A 13,888-nucleotide genomic window follows, 5' to 3' on the forward strand; every position below is an offset into this window, starting at 1 on the left:
TGTGTTGATGACCCATCTCCCACGTTAGCCTTTAACTGAACGCCCCATCCATGTGTGTACAATAGGGCCGTGACTGTACCTCCTACGAGCCTCTGTCCGCGTGGGCTCAGGTAAAGAGACTCAGGAGCGGGTTGGTTCACTGCTGACACTGGGCTTTGCACTTGTGCTGCCGCCTGGAGGGGCAGGAGCGTCTCCGTGGCTTATTAACCCTTTGCAGTGACACCCTTCAGCTTTGGCTTGTTTTGTGTGACAGAATCTATGTCTCCTGTGCTTGTTTAGTTCTGCATCTAAACCAAATTATGGCCCTGATGCTAATTAACCACCACCCAGAGACACCAATAACATTCAGGTCCTGCCTTTTGAGCTCAGATCAAAGTAGGGGCAAGTCAGCAGCAGGTGTGTGCTTCTGAGTGTCTGCAGGAGTAACTTGCCCTCTCCCTGGCATTAAACTTTCTTCTGTTCTTGCTTTCTCTCTCTGGACAGTCCAGTCACGAACAGTTCAGCCTCACTGTGGCCTCCTTTTTTCTCTCTTCTCTTTCACATGTGAAAAGAAATTGCTCGGAAACTCCCTGCTGAAACTGGAAGGTGATGACCGTCTGGACATGAACTGCACGCTGCCCTTCAGCGACCAGGTGACGATGCTTTTTTTGGGCAACATCTGCCAGGATCTGGCCATAGCCGCGCATGCGTTATAGGACCATGTCAAGGGGTGGTAATGGGGACATGGCCCCACTCACACTCTTCCTGGGGACTTGCACCCTGGCAGGTGGTGCTGGTGGGCACCGAGGAAGGGCTGTATGCGCTGAATGTCTTGAAGAACTCCCTCACCCACGTCCCAGGAATTGGAGCAGTCTTCCAGATTTACATCATCAAGGACCTGGAGAAGCTCCTCATGATCGCAGGTGGGAGGCCAAGGACATGGCACTTTGTCTTCACTTGTAAGGGAAACGATTTAAAACTCACATGTCATGTTTGTCAAACTCGGGGGCAGGCTGGAGCAGGAGTGGCTCTTCCCTCTGGGTCTCTGAAGGGGCCCGAGCCCCTGTGCTCTGAGAGCCTGCTCGCCCTGCTGTGTGCATTGCCCATTCTCCCTGGTTTCAGACCCTTCCTTTGCATATAGCACTCACGAACAGTTCAACACATATTTATTTCTCTCTCTTGCTACACACACACACACACACACACACACACTTACTTTCTCACTCAGTTGCAGCTCTGACACACACACACACACACACACACACTTTCTCACTCAGTTGCAGCTCTCACACACACACACACACACACACACACTTACTTTCTCACTCAGTTGCAGCTTACACACACACACACACACAGACACACACACACACACACACACTTACTTTCTCACTCAGTTGCAGCTTACACACACACACACACACACACACACACACACACACACTTACTTTCTCACTCAGTTGCAGCTCTCACACACACACACACACACTTACTTTCTCACTCAGTTGCAGCTCACACACACACACACACACACACACACACTTACTTTCTCACTCAGTTGCAGCTCACACACACACACACACACATTTACTTTCTCACTCAGTTGCAGCTCTCTCACACACACACACACACACACACACACACACACACACTTACTTTCTCACTCAGTTGCAGCTCACACACACACACACACACTTACTTTCTCACTCAGTTGCAGCTCTCTCACACACACACACACACACACACACTTTCTCAGTTGCAGCTCACACACACACACACACACACACATACACACACACTTACTTTCTCACTCAGTTGCAGCTCTGACTCCAGAATCTTCAGCCAGTCAGCTAAGAACAAGGGCATTCTCTTACATACCCAGGGCAGAAAGGCTTTATTCTCCTCTCTTTATTGGTAGTATTTTTTTTTTTAAAGGAAGACAATAATGCATTGGTTCCATGTGCAAAACATTCACAGTCAAATCTTAGCTCAGGCTTGGCCGGCTGGGTCCATGTGATCAGGAGCTAGCTTTCCTTGACCCCTCGGTGCTTTTCCTCAGTTGGCTTGCTTCCTCACTTGCTTTCCTTTCTTTCTCCCCACTTCCATCTTGACATTTTCCCTGGGCGCAGTTTTAGGTTCATAGCAGAAGGTGGAGAGAATCCCTGTATACTTCTGCCGTCACACAACGCGTGGCTGCCTCCCTCATCGGCACCCGAGTGGGACGTGCAGTGACCCTGCACTGACATGTCACTGCACCCCAAGTCCACAGTTCACGTTTGGGTTCACTCCTATATATTCAGTATATCTGCCACTATAACATCATACAGAATAGTGTCACATAGTACATTTTTTTAATTTCCAGGAATTTGATTGTTGCTTCTCCTGTTTTCTAATGTACTGTCTGTTGATAGTTGGCTTTTACCTGTGGCTCCAAAAATGTCCCTTATTTTTCTCCCTGCTCGTGATCCAGTCCAGGACTGTGCCCTTCATTCACTCAGCTTTCTCTCTTGCCTCCTCTAACTGTATATATATATATATATATATATATAAAAACTGTGTCACAGCACCCAGTTAAAACTGTAATTTCTTTTTTCTTTTCTTTTGTCACATGGCATGTGGGATCTTAGTTCCCTGACCAGGGATTGAACCTTTGTCTCTGCAGTTGTAGTGCGGAGTCCTAACCACTGGACTGCCACGGAACTCCCATGTCCACTGTTTTTTATAAAAGTCCCCTCACTGTCTCCCAGCACAAACGTTCTTGACTTTGGTGGGGAACACATTTGAACGTTCAGTTCACATTCTCCGATTTTTTGTCTGCGGAATTTTTGTTTCCTCCCACAGTCTTGACCAAGAGGCTAGATGTTTTCCTTTTAGATCTAAGACTTGGACCTAAACTGCGTTAATGGAGATTTGTGGAAAGTAATGCATCCGTGTGGCCTGGGGTAGCTTTTGCTCAAGGTTAGAATGCGGCCCGCCATTGCGCTCTGCTGTCCCGTCCCCGCAGGAGAGGAGCGGGCCCTGTGTCTCGTGGATGTGAAGAAGGTGAAGCAGTCCCTCGCGCAGTCTCACCTCCCCGCCCAGCCGGACATCTCGCCCAACATCTTTGAAGCGGTCAAGGGCTGCCACTTGTTTGCTGCTGGCAAGGTAAGTGGTCCTCTGGGCCCCAGCTGACGACTCTTCTGGGAGTTGTTGTGGCTCCCTGCTTAATAATTTGACCTTGAAAACCCTGTCCTTAAACTGGGTTAAATTTCTGTTGCTTCTTTCCAACACAGCTGGTAGTGGTACCACTGGCATCACATGAGCAGAGCCAGGGTTGTTCCTAAACACCCAGCGGTGCCCAGCACGGCCCCTCCCCATGGGGGCCAACCTGATCTTGTGTCCATGGTAGCAGTTTGAGAGACCCTGCTCCTAACCAGCTTTTGCCATGGAGCTGGTACACTCACTGGTGATGCTCTTCTTTTCCCACCCTCCACCCCAACTGTTTTTCAGATTGAGAGTGGGCTCTGCATCTGTGCAGCCATGCCCAGCAAAGTTGTCATTCTCCGCTACAATGAAAACCTCAGCAAGTACTGCATTCGGAAAGTAAGTCCTGGGCCTTACTGGGCCTGCTTTCCTGGCGAGCTGGTGGGAAGGTGCCTGTGTCTGTCCCCTTCATCCTGGGTGACCTCCTTAGAGAGGGAACAAGAGGGTGCCCTGCTCCCTAGAGGATGCTCCAGAGTGGCCTTCAGTTTTCTCCCTGCCTTTCCTCCTGCCAGGGGTGAGCAGCCTCTCCTGCCAGCCCTGCAAATTCAGCTTTTTGTGAAGGGAGAGAGGAAGGTGGTTGATGGAGGAGACTCCCCTTCTGAAACAGTAGAAAATAGGAAGCTCTGAGGAGCAAGCAGCCCTGGAGGCCCCTACCAGAATCCTTCTCAGATCATAGAAGTTTCTAATAATAACCTTTAGAAAAGCCAGTGCTGGCTGTGTTTTGGTACCCGTTTTGGGAACTGGTTCTCCTTGAAGCAGTGTGTATTGTGATGTTGCCTGGGGTGCAGACAGGCTTCTGCTGGATCACTGCGTTTGCTTTCCTTCTGAGAAGGCCATCTCATGTCCCTAGACAGGAATGTCCCACCCATCGTGAGCCTGATGTATTGCAGGTGCCTTTATAGTTGGTCTCAAAAAGTAGAAGGAGGGATGAATACATAAGGGTCAGTACCTGTTAGAGAAACTGTCTTATCTGGGGTGGGCTGTTGTTAGTGTTTCAATTGAGCACGTGTTCTGAACAGATTGAACTGGCTGTTTCACACACTTTTCACAACAGTTGTGAGAAGCAGAAATGGCCATCCCCACTTCTCAGGTAAGATGACTGAGGCTGACGAAGATCCTAGGTTACAGAGTTGAGACCAAAACTGAAGTCTGACTTTCCCAGCACCTCACTACATTTCCCCTGCTGTGTAGTTTCCTCATACTTAGTCAGTGATCAGTAAATATTTAATGGTGAGGATAATGCTGATTAAAGTTTGCACTGTTAGCTTCAGGAAGATTCTCAGAAATCATTGTTTATTTATAATTCCTGGCCACCATTTGGAGTAAACATAACTAGGTTTTTTGCAGCCCTTCCTTAGGATTGGCCCATAAACAAGTGGAAGTAATTAGGAAGCAGATAATTCAGACAGTGATGACAGCAGTGATGATATTAATCAAATATATAACGCAGATTCAAGATAGAAACTGAGAAGCTTGGAAAGGAAGGAAACTAAAACCACTTCCTCCAGCCACCACCGATGGTGTATTTCTCCAGGCTTTTCCTTCTGATCAGAATGTTGTATTTTTAAAGCTCTCTTTGAACGCTACTCCTTTTCCTTAAAATGGTGTCTGACTTTGTCAGTTGCAATTTGACCTTTTTAGTCTGTGGTTGCAAAGAACCCAAAGGTAGCAAAGGGACCATAGGTCCTTATTAGGAACATGAAGGGACTTTCTTGGTGTGAAGACCACAGGGAAAGTTGGGTGGCGAACCCTGCATGGCCTGGTTGGAGAGAGGGGGCTGCTCCAAGTCAATGCTCACATCCTCCTCTCTGCTGCCCCCCCCTGCACCCCCGTCCCAGGAGATCGAGACCTCGGAGCCCTGCAGCTGTATCCACTTCACCAACTACAGTATCCTCATCGGAACCAATAAATTCTACGAAATCGACATGAAGCAGTACACGCTGGAGGGTAGGGCCCGGGTGCATCCCCTGCTGGCGTGTTTCTGGCCCTGCCGCCACGTTGGGCTCCTCCTTGGTCCTGAGGCCCCGCGTCTCCCCTGCCTTTACAGAATTCCTGGATAAGAACGACCATTCCTTGGCGCCTGCCGTGTTTGCCTCCTCTTCCAACAGTTTCCCCGTGTCCATCATGCAGGTGAACGGCGCGGGGCAGCGGGAGGAGTTCCTGCTGTGTTTCCACGGTGAGTCCACCGGTGGCTGATGGGGGTGCTCAGGGCACCCACAGCCCCAGACAGGGGCCTTGGGGTGGGGCGGGGGTGCTGCTCTTGGAGTACAGGGGACGTTGGTCTTGCTCCACCAGCGCCCTTGGGGTGCCCCCACCAGGCTCTAGCCAGGTCCATTCACAGTTTCTTCCAGACCAGTCCGCTCTGTCCTTCTTTGTCTCTCACTCCTCTCTCTCCCCCTTTCCTCTCCCTAAATCTCTGGGTCTGTTTCTCCCCTTCCTCCCCCTAACTCTGCCTCCATCACACCCCTCTTGTCTCTCCCCTTTCACTTGAACCCTCTTCTTTAGTAAACCCCAAGAAATGTGGCTCAGCAGAGCTCCCGAGGGTTTTCACGACCCAGGTCCCCCGGGCTGGATTCCTCACTCTTCTGTCAGTGTGTGTCTTTGATACTCCCTGTCTTTGGCCATGCTCAAGCCCTGGACTCTGCCTCCTTCCAGAATTCGGGGTGTTCGTGGATTCTTACGGAAGACGCAGCCGCACAGATGATCTCAAGTGGAGTCGCTTACCTCTGGCCTTTGGTAGGTGAGGCAAGGTGTGGGGCTCAGTACTTGGGGTCCCTGGAAGGAACTGCTGGTGGAATTCCTTTTGGCTTATGCACTGTGCTTGGGGGCTCCCTTAGACACCAGGCGCCACATGTAACATCTCCCTTGTTAAGTGTCCAGGGCAGAGCTCCTGGGGCATGATGCATAAACCAAACCCACCAGCCTCTCATGACAGAAAGATCATTCCTTGTGAGTTTGTTTAAATCATGTCACCAGGCTGCGTAGCATCTCACGACACAGCTGATCACTCATCAATTTAACCAGTTCTAAACAAGCTCAAGTGTGAACAACGCTGTGATGAACTTATGGTATTTGCACACTGGTTAAGTAATAGCCCCAGCTCAGAAATTCTAAAAGTGGAGGTGCTGTGTCAAGGATAAACACACACACACGATGACTGTGTGAATGTTCTGAAATAGCATTACGGCTGAAATACCCTTCAAGGCTATTTCATTTATCAGTTGCTCCATAACACGTTCCAAAATCTAGTGACTTAGAACAACTGCTTATTATTGCCTGAGACTCTGGGGCTTGACTGGACAGCTTTGCTTCATGTGGTGTCAACAGAGGCACCGGGACATCCAGAAAGTCCAAAGTGGCTTCACAGAGTGGCCGTCAGTTAGAGCGTGTCGGGCGGGGGCTTAGCAGGGGCCAGCGGCTGAAGGTCTCACCCTTCGCAGCAGGGCTGCCTCTATGAGTGTGAAAGCCGAGGTGCCCAGGCCTTCTCGCTTCTACCCCATCCTACCGGCTTAACTGGGATTCCAGGCGGAGGGAGTCCACGGGGGCCTGAGTAGTAGGAGGTGTGACTAATACTGAAATAACAGTTCAGCACAAGGAATAACCATGATAATCTGTTTCCCTTTAAGACCAAAACCAGCTCACATTATATCCTAGAGTTCGACATTGTGATAGAGAAATATACAGTATTAGGACCACAAATACTTGACTGTCTATGAACCCAGTCATTTTCTAGTAAACGTTTTGGACAATCTGTCCGATGAAGCGGTTCTAAAAGGTTACAATCAAAGTCTCACCCATGTTACTCATCTCCCAAACTTCTCCATCCCCACTCCCCTCAGGGAAAAAAAAAACTTAGTTCTGCGTTTCTTATCCTTCCAGTGCCTTATGCAGACACGGGCACATAAAAATTTATTCTCATCCCTCTCCCTTTTTAAAAAACCAGTGTGGCAGCACAGCGGACACAGTATTCTGAAGCTTTGCACCTTGGGTGTTTTCTCCGTCAGCATGTAGAGAGCGCTGCTTTGTGCATTCTCACGGCTCTGCAGGCTCCCATATTTGCGCTGTGATTTACGTAACTGATCCCACACGATGTTCCCTGAGTGGGCTCCCAGCGTCTGCCCCAGCAGCAGTGGCAGGGGATAAACTTAAACATGCCCGTTACGCAGGCATGCGGTGCATGTGGAGGATACGCTGAGGTGGGACTGCTGGGTCCAAGGCTGCACTGCAGCCAGGCTTTGATTTTCTGTCTTTTAACCCTTCCCTGCCCCGTGCTTTTCCTCCGTGGCGGCCATGCAGCCTACAGAGAACCCTATCTGTTTGTGACTCACTTCAACTCACTCGAAGTAATTGAGATCCAGGCCCGCTCCTCTCTGGGGTAAGAACTGGGTTTCCTTGGTGCCTCAGCAGTGAAGAACTCCCTGCCAATGCAGGAAACGTGGGTCCGATCCCTGGGTTGGGAAGATCCCCTGGAGAAGGGATAGGCTACCTGCTCCATCCTGGTGGGCTTCCCTGGTGGCTCAGCAGTAAAGAATCTGCCTGCAGTGTGGGAGGCCTGGGTTCCATCCCTGGGCTGGGAAGATCCCCTGGAGGAGGGCATGGCAACCCACTCTAGTATTCTTGCCTGGATGGACAGAGGAGCCTGGTGGGCTGTAGTCCATGGGGTTGCAGGGTTGGACATGACTTAGCGACTAAACAACTGTGAAAAGTTCAGCGGCTGGGTGTCGGGGCCGGGTCCTGACAGTGGAGGTGACCAGCTGTGCAGACTCTCCTCTGGAACCCCACAGGACCCCCGCCCGCGCATATCTGGAAATCCCCAACCCACGCTACCTGGGCCCTGCCATCTCTTCAGGAGCCATCTACCTGGCATCCTCATACCAGGATAAGTTAAGGGTCATCTGCTGCAAAGGAAACCTGGTGAAGGAGACCGGTACTGACCACCACCGTGGCCCGTCCACCTCCCGCAGGTAACGCGCCTTCTCCGGTTCCTCATCACAGAGGGGCAAAGCAGGACATCTTGCTAAACTGGTTGACAGTTTGCCAGTCTTCAAGCTCAAGCCACTTATTTCTCTGAAACCAACAGCATTTAAACGACAGTCCTTTATAAGCGACAGGAGAATTTTTTAGTGCCTCCTTGGAGAAGGTGGAAGGAAATGTCCGGCCTTTTCTCTGGTGGCTGTTTCCCGTGGCTGTGTTTGTAATGCATTCATTGCATTAGTGTAGTAGTGTGCTGCGCTCACTGGGCTTGCTGAGGGAGACCAAGTGTGAGTAAGCTGGAATCTTGCCCCTCCCTGAGGAGGCCCAGTGGGCGAGACAAGCACTCATGTGATAACAGCACAGCCAAGGAGAATGGGGCTCATACTTGGGTCCCCAGCTTGGACTTGGGGGCTAAGAAGGATTTCCCAGAAGAAATGAGGCCTTGAGGACAGGCTATACTTTATTCTTGAAAACCAAACATTTCAATTACTACCATGTAATAACTCTGAAAATCAGATCCCCCTTCCCCTCCCAGGGTATGTTGCTGCTGTTGCTATTTGTTGAGTGACTCTCTGGACTAATTATATAGTCTGCATTCTTTGTTATGTGTGGCCACTGAAGTTTCTGCTTGGTTAGGGTAGTGAGCAGATGAGTAACTAGAAAGGATTTCCTTAAATGGTGTGTGTGTGTGTATGTGTGTGTAGTTTAGGGCACACCTTCAGCACTCGAGTCAGCTGCCAAGACTGAGGCCTTCCTAGGTTTTTTCTGGATTTTCTGGGTTTGGGTACAGGCTTACTTGTGTGTGTGGCCTTACAGATCCCTAGGAACATGCAGGAGGACGTCCTTCTGAGTGTTCTGGCTAGCCTCTTGTTTTCCCCAACTTGGTCTCACTGCCTCAGACACTTGCCATGTGAAACAGTCACCAATTTGTTTTTCAGTAACCGTCCAGAGATAGGGCACTTCTGTTGTGCAAGACCTGCATCACATCAATTAAAACAAACCCTGAGAAGATAGGAAGAGCAGGCGAGAGAGGAAATGAAAGGAAAGCAACGGGGTTGGATGAGGATTCCTATTTGACTCTTGGCCCTTCTTCCTACAGTGCAGATAGGATGCTCATACTGTTTATGATTGCTGTCAGTTCCCTCCATGAAAGCAGACTGAACTGGATACCCACAACCTCTCAACACAAAGGAAGTTACGTTGTTAGTTCCTTGTCGGATTTTTGCCTAAGTGAAGTACATATGGTTGGGGATCCAGGGGACTCAGAGACACAAGAAAGTCTACTGGTATTGAGTCTGGGAAAGATACTTCTCTCCTTGTTGTGAAGACTGGGGCCACCTCTTCTTCAGACACTAATAAAGAATCTTAGGTCCTCTGTGGGCCCGTCCCCCCAAATTATTATGAAATAAAGCTAAGTATTTAAACTCTGGTCTTTTCCCAGGAGGACCAAGACAGATCAGATAGTGACACCAATGTGCTTGTTTTTAAGGGAGAAACCCGTCTTTGGGCGTTCTTACCCTGCTGGTCCCCAAGCATGCATCCCCTTCTTAATACAGGGGACAGCACACCGTGCACACTCATCTGTATCTTGGAAACTGCTTCCTGCGGGTACACAAAGTATTTCTCTTTTTTTAATGCCTGCATAGCATTCCTTCGTATGACTATACCTTATTTAACTGCTCCTTTATCAGTGGATGTTTGGGTGTTTCCAGTTAGTTGCTGTAGTAAAGGACTTGGTATATCTTCACTTCGAATGCTTGGAATCTACCTGTAGGCTGAATTCCTAGAAAAGGAATTGTTGGTGATCCTGATAGATGTCCCTGAGTTTTCCTCCCTGGAGGCTGTACTCTTCTGTTATCCCACCAGCAGTGGGTGGAAGGCGGATTGGCTTTGTCTTGACCCCTAGGGTGAGGAGCCAGATTCAGTTCCAAGTGGGGATTTGAGACACAGAATTTTAAGACCTTGGCCACAAAGAAGATGAGCTTTCTCAACCTAGAAGAATATCTAATTGATCGAGGACTTGACTTTGTGGACTGGTTTACAAAGCCCACATATCTACCCTATACAGTTATGTGGGCCCCCTACCATGTGTCAGACCCAGTGTTGGGGATACACAGATGAAGACAGTTTTTATCCTCAAGGGACTCAGTTTGGTGGACACCTCTAAGGTTACAAAATACTTAGAAAAGAAAGTTGTCAACTTAATATTCTGAGGCTATGTCCTAATGAAGAGTCTCTGTTTTGTTAAAATACAAGTGTTGGTCAGAAATGTCTGTCAGTGTGATTTCAATTCCAGAACTTGCTAGAAAACTGGAAGTGCTAAATAGTCAGCTGCTCTTCACTCTTTTGGCCTCTGCTTCAGGGATGACTGCTCAAAGGTCTGTAGTCCCCTCCTGAAAATGTCTAGATTTTATTTAGCCTCTAGGTCATGCAAGAAAAAAACCCAAGTTCTGTAACTAGGTAATTTTTTTCTCCACTGCCTCACTAGTTAGATGGTCAGGCACCTTCCTTTTGAGATGATGTGGTGTGTCTGTGAGAAGTGACTTACTCTGTGGCGAAAATGGTTCTAGTTCCTGCTGTTCTTTCCTGCTGCCACCAGGCCTCTCGGGAAAGCCAGCAGCTAGCCTTTGTCTCTTGGCTTATAAAACTGTCTTTTTGCTGCTGGACTGCTTTGGGCAGGTCCAGAATGTAGAAGGCCAGCCTGGGAGACTGATTCACTGCAGGCTACACCACCCTGGTCTCTTCAGCAGAGCAGGAAATGTAACTCTGCAAGAAACATAAAATTGATGTGGTAGATCATTGGTTATTAACGGATATGGAGATGGAAGATGGCCAGCTTGGCCTACAATAATGAGTGTGTTCTTCATCCCATTAATCTCAGCCGACTTCTCAAATGGCCTTCCTTGAACCACTTTTCTTCCTCTGGGCAGTGAGCACCCTCTCACTTGCTTTATGATGGGCACATTTTATAATTTTTCTTCCATCACAAATAGGTTTAATATAATTCTCCTGAATTTTTTTGTCTTCCATATCACAAAGCCACATGACTGGAGATGAAACCTTGATTTCAAGATGTTGAAATCAAAAGTTACCTCAAATTTTACTGCTGCAAACATAGCACAAGAAAAGTGTGGCTTTCTGAGCACTGGTTAGAATTGACACAGTTTGAGCTGCATAGGGAAGAAAATATGAAACTACAATAGACTGACCACTTTAGAGTTATTTCTGTTCTGTTCACCAATCTGTTTAGATAGTATTTTGGGGTTTGCTGACCATACGGTCCCTATCTCAACTGCTCAACTTTGTTGTTAGACCATGAAAGCAACCTCAGTGCATCACCAGATGGGCGTGGCCATGCTCCAGTGAAACTTTATTAAAACAGGCGTCTGTCTGGGTTTGGCCCTCAAGCTTTCTCTAGAGAGTTTCCTCTCCCGAACCAGTCAGTGTCTTTGCTGCTCAGTTGCTTTCTGTAATGGGCATTGACAGAAGAGGTTCCCTAGAGTTAGGCCAATAATTAAAGAAAATCAAGTTTGATCCCTTCCAAAGGGAAAGATTTAAATATCAAAGGGTTAAGAGAGGCCTCTGGTGACACTGTCAAATATTTAAATGACTTTACGATTTCACTGCACAAAATCCAACATCACTGGTGGAGGATGTCACCCAGCATGTTAGGATACAATTTTCTTGAGAAAATTAGAGCATAATAAATCAGTAAGTGATTCATACTTGGTTCATTCTTAGCATGTAATTATAATTGTAATTTAGATTTTTAAAATATCTAGGATAAAATATATTTTCCTGATTTCTACTTTTATTTTTTCTAAGATAAAGCCCCAATCAATCAAAATAGGTCTTCAAGTAATATTCTCTGTGAAATGGCATTCCCATTTTAAGTAGGCTGCCTTTTCCCAGCACTGATTATGCTCAGATAACAAGGGCCCCAGTACCTCTTCTGATCGAGGGTGGGAAGGAACTGACTTTGAAGGCTATGTGTCAGTTCTGTGTTTCTGGATCTTACTTCTTCAGAGGGGTGGTAAGGGCCATGCCTGGTGAAATCTTCATTTGAAACATGAAAATTTCTCTGCAAGGCAGGCCAGGGCTGGATGGAGGGTTAGATCGTTCGTAAGAAAAGGTCCCAGTACTTTCAATGGCTCATGTTTTTTGAGCCTGGTCTGCTGTTTGCATTGGCCCTGCTCTGTCTCCTAACTGGTTGGATCAGGTTTGATTTCTGCACCTCTGGCACAAAGGCTCTTGGAAAGCCAGCTAGAGAGGGGACCAGCAGAGGCCCGAAAGTGGGACAGATTTGGCAGCTGACAGTGATGATACAGGCTTAACCCCTAGAGGAGGCTTCCTGTGAAGTCAGTGGGGGTGGAGCGTGGGGATTATGATGTCAGACTGACCTGTACTGGAATCCTGGCCTCTCTGCATCTCCATCCTCTTGTCTGTACGACGAGGGTCATCTGTTCCTAACGTACAGAGCTGTTAGGAGGATTTGACGAGCCTAGCACAGCGCCTGACACATGATAGGTGCTCAGCAGAAAGCCTGCCCTGAGACTGGGAAGCTTGCCTTTTCTCCGCCGTGACCTCTGCCTTCTTTCTGTCCTCACTCTCGAGGTAAACACGGAGCCTGGAGGACTCCAGGTGGGGTCTGTTTCTAATAACCTGTGGTGAGAGGGGCATGGGGTGACTCAGCTCCCCACCTCCCTGCCCTGTTGTCACAGCCCCAACAAGCGCGGCCCGCCGACCTACAACGAGCACATCACCAAGCGCGTGGCCTCAAGCCCGGCGCCTCCCGAAGGCCCCAGCCACCCTCGAGAGCCAAGCACACCCCACCGCTACCGCGAGGGGCGGACTGAGCTGCGCAGGGACAAGTCTCCGGGCCGCCCCCTGGAGCGCGAGAAGTCCCCCGGCCGGATGCTGAGCACGCGGAGGGAGCGCTCCCCCGGGCGGCTGTTTGAGGACAGCAGCAGGGGCCGGCTGCCTGTGGGGGCCGTGAGGACCCCGCTGTCCCAGGTCAACAAGGTAAGGGAGGTGCCCTCCTCAGCCCCCACGGCTGTAGGGAAGAGGCTCCACAACTGTAATTAGGGTTTTCTGGGATTTGTAAGACGTTTAGGAAGAAAATAGCTTGAGAAGGGGCCTCCTCTACAAATGGATCGTGTGTGGCCCTCAAACTGCAAGAGCCACCAAGGGTATATAGCATTCCCTTCCCCAGACGCAACCAGTGTTCGCAGTTTCTGTGCAGACAAGCAAATTCTTACACACACAGAACACGCCAGCCATTCAGAAGGTTCCATGCTTTACTTTTTTCAAACATGTACATGTGTACAAAGACACAAACATCAAGAATTTCTCTGCAAGGCTACATTGAAATCTGGTAACAGTGGTTGCCTTCTGGAAGAACTCTGCACCTTTTGAAATTCTAAAATCATGTGCATTTATTACCTGTGTAGCTTTCATGTTACCAACTGAAGAGCTGGAGGGATGTGCTGATAACCAGGGGCCCTCAAGTGGGGGTGGGGCGCGAAAGCTTGCGGATGCCTTGGCAGGCCAACCAGTTCCAGGTGCTGGCTTTCTGGACCATGCTCTCCTAATGCCATCTATTGGCACCCCAGCCACTAGAGAGAGGAGGAAATGCTGTTTCACTGTTGTCCTTGAAAATGAAAGTTGCCTAGTCATGTCCGACTCTTTGCCA

General features: G+C 48.9%; 1 protein-coding gene across 11 annotated transcripts in view; it reads left to right on the top strand.

Annotated features, from left to right (window-relative positions):
- Window positions 1-13,888, top strand: part of CIT (citron rho-interacting serine/threonine kinase) — a 176,387-nt gene that overhangs the window by 159,751 nt on the left and 2,748 nt on the right. For 6 of the 11 annotated variants that reach the window (XM_070475253.1, XM_070475257.1, XM_070475261.1 and 3 more), the window contains 10 exons: window positions 552-632; window positions 767-902; window positions 2,984-3,123; window positions 3,469-3,561; window positions 5,061-5,169; window positions 5,270-5,398; window positions 5,878-5,958; window positions 7,519-7,597; window positions 8,007-8,186; window positions 12,918-13,218. In XM_070475253.1, the coding sequence (XP_070331354.1) occupies window positions 552-632; window positions 767-902; window positions 2,984-3,123; window positions 3,469-3,561; window positions 5,061-5,169; window positions 5,270-5,398; window positions 5,878-5,958; window positions 7,519-7,597; window positions 8,007-8,186; window positions 12,918-13,218 (1,329 nt within the window). Of the gene's footprint in view, window positions 1-65; window positions 111-551; window positions 633-766; window positions 903-2,983; window positions 3,124-3,468; window positions 3,562-5,060; window positions 5,170-5,269; window positions 5,399-5,877; window positions 5,959-7,518; window positions 7,598-8,006; window positions 8,187-12,917; window positions 13,219-13,888 lie in introns of all 11 variants that reach the window. The other 5 variants (XM_070475252.1, XM_070475254.1, XM_070475255.1 and 2 more) reach the window with 1 other exon arrangement.

Source organism: Odocoileus virginianus, chromosome 12 (genome assembly GCF_023699985.2).
Source record: "Odocoileus virginianus isolate 20LAN1187 ecotype Illinois chromosome 12, Ovbor_1.2, whole genome shotgun sequence".
Classification (NCBI taxonomy): domain Eukaryota; kingdom Metazoa; phylum Chordata; class Mammalia; order Artiodactyla; family Cervidae; genus Odocoileus; species Odocoileus virginianus.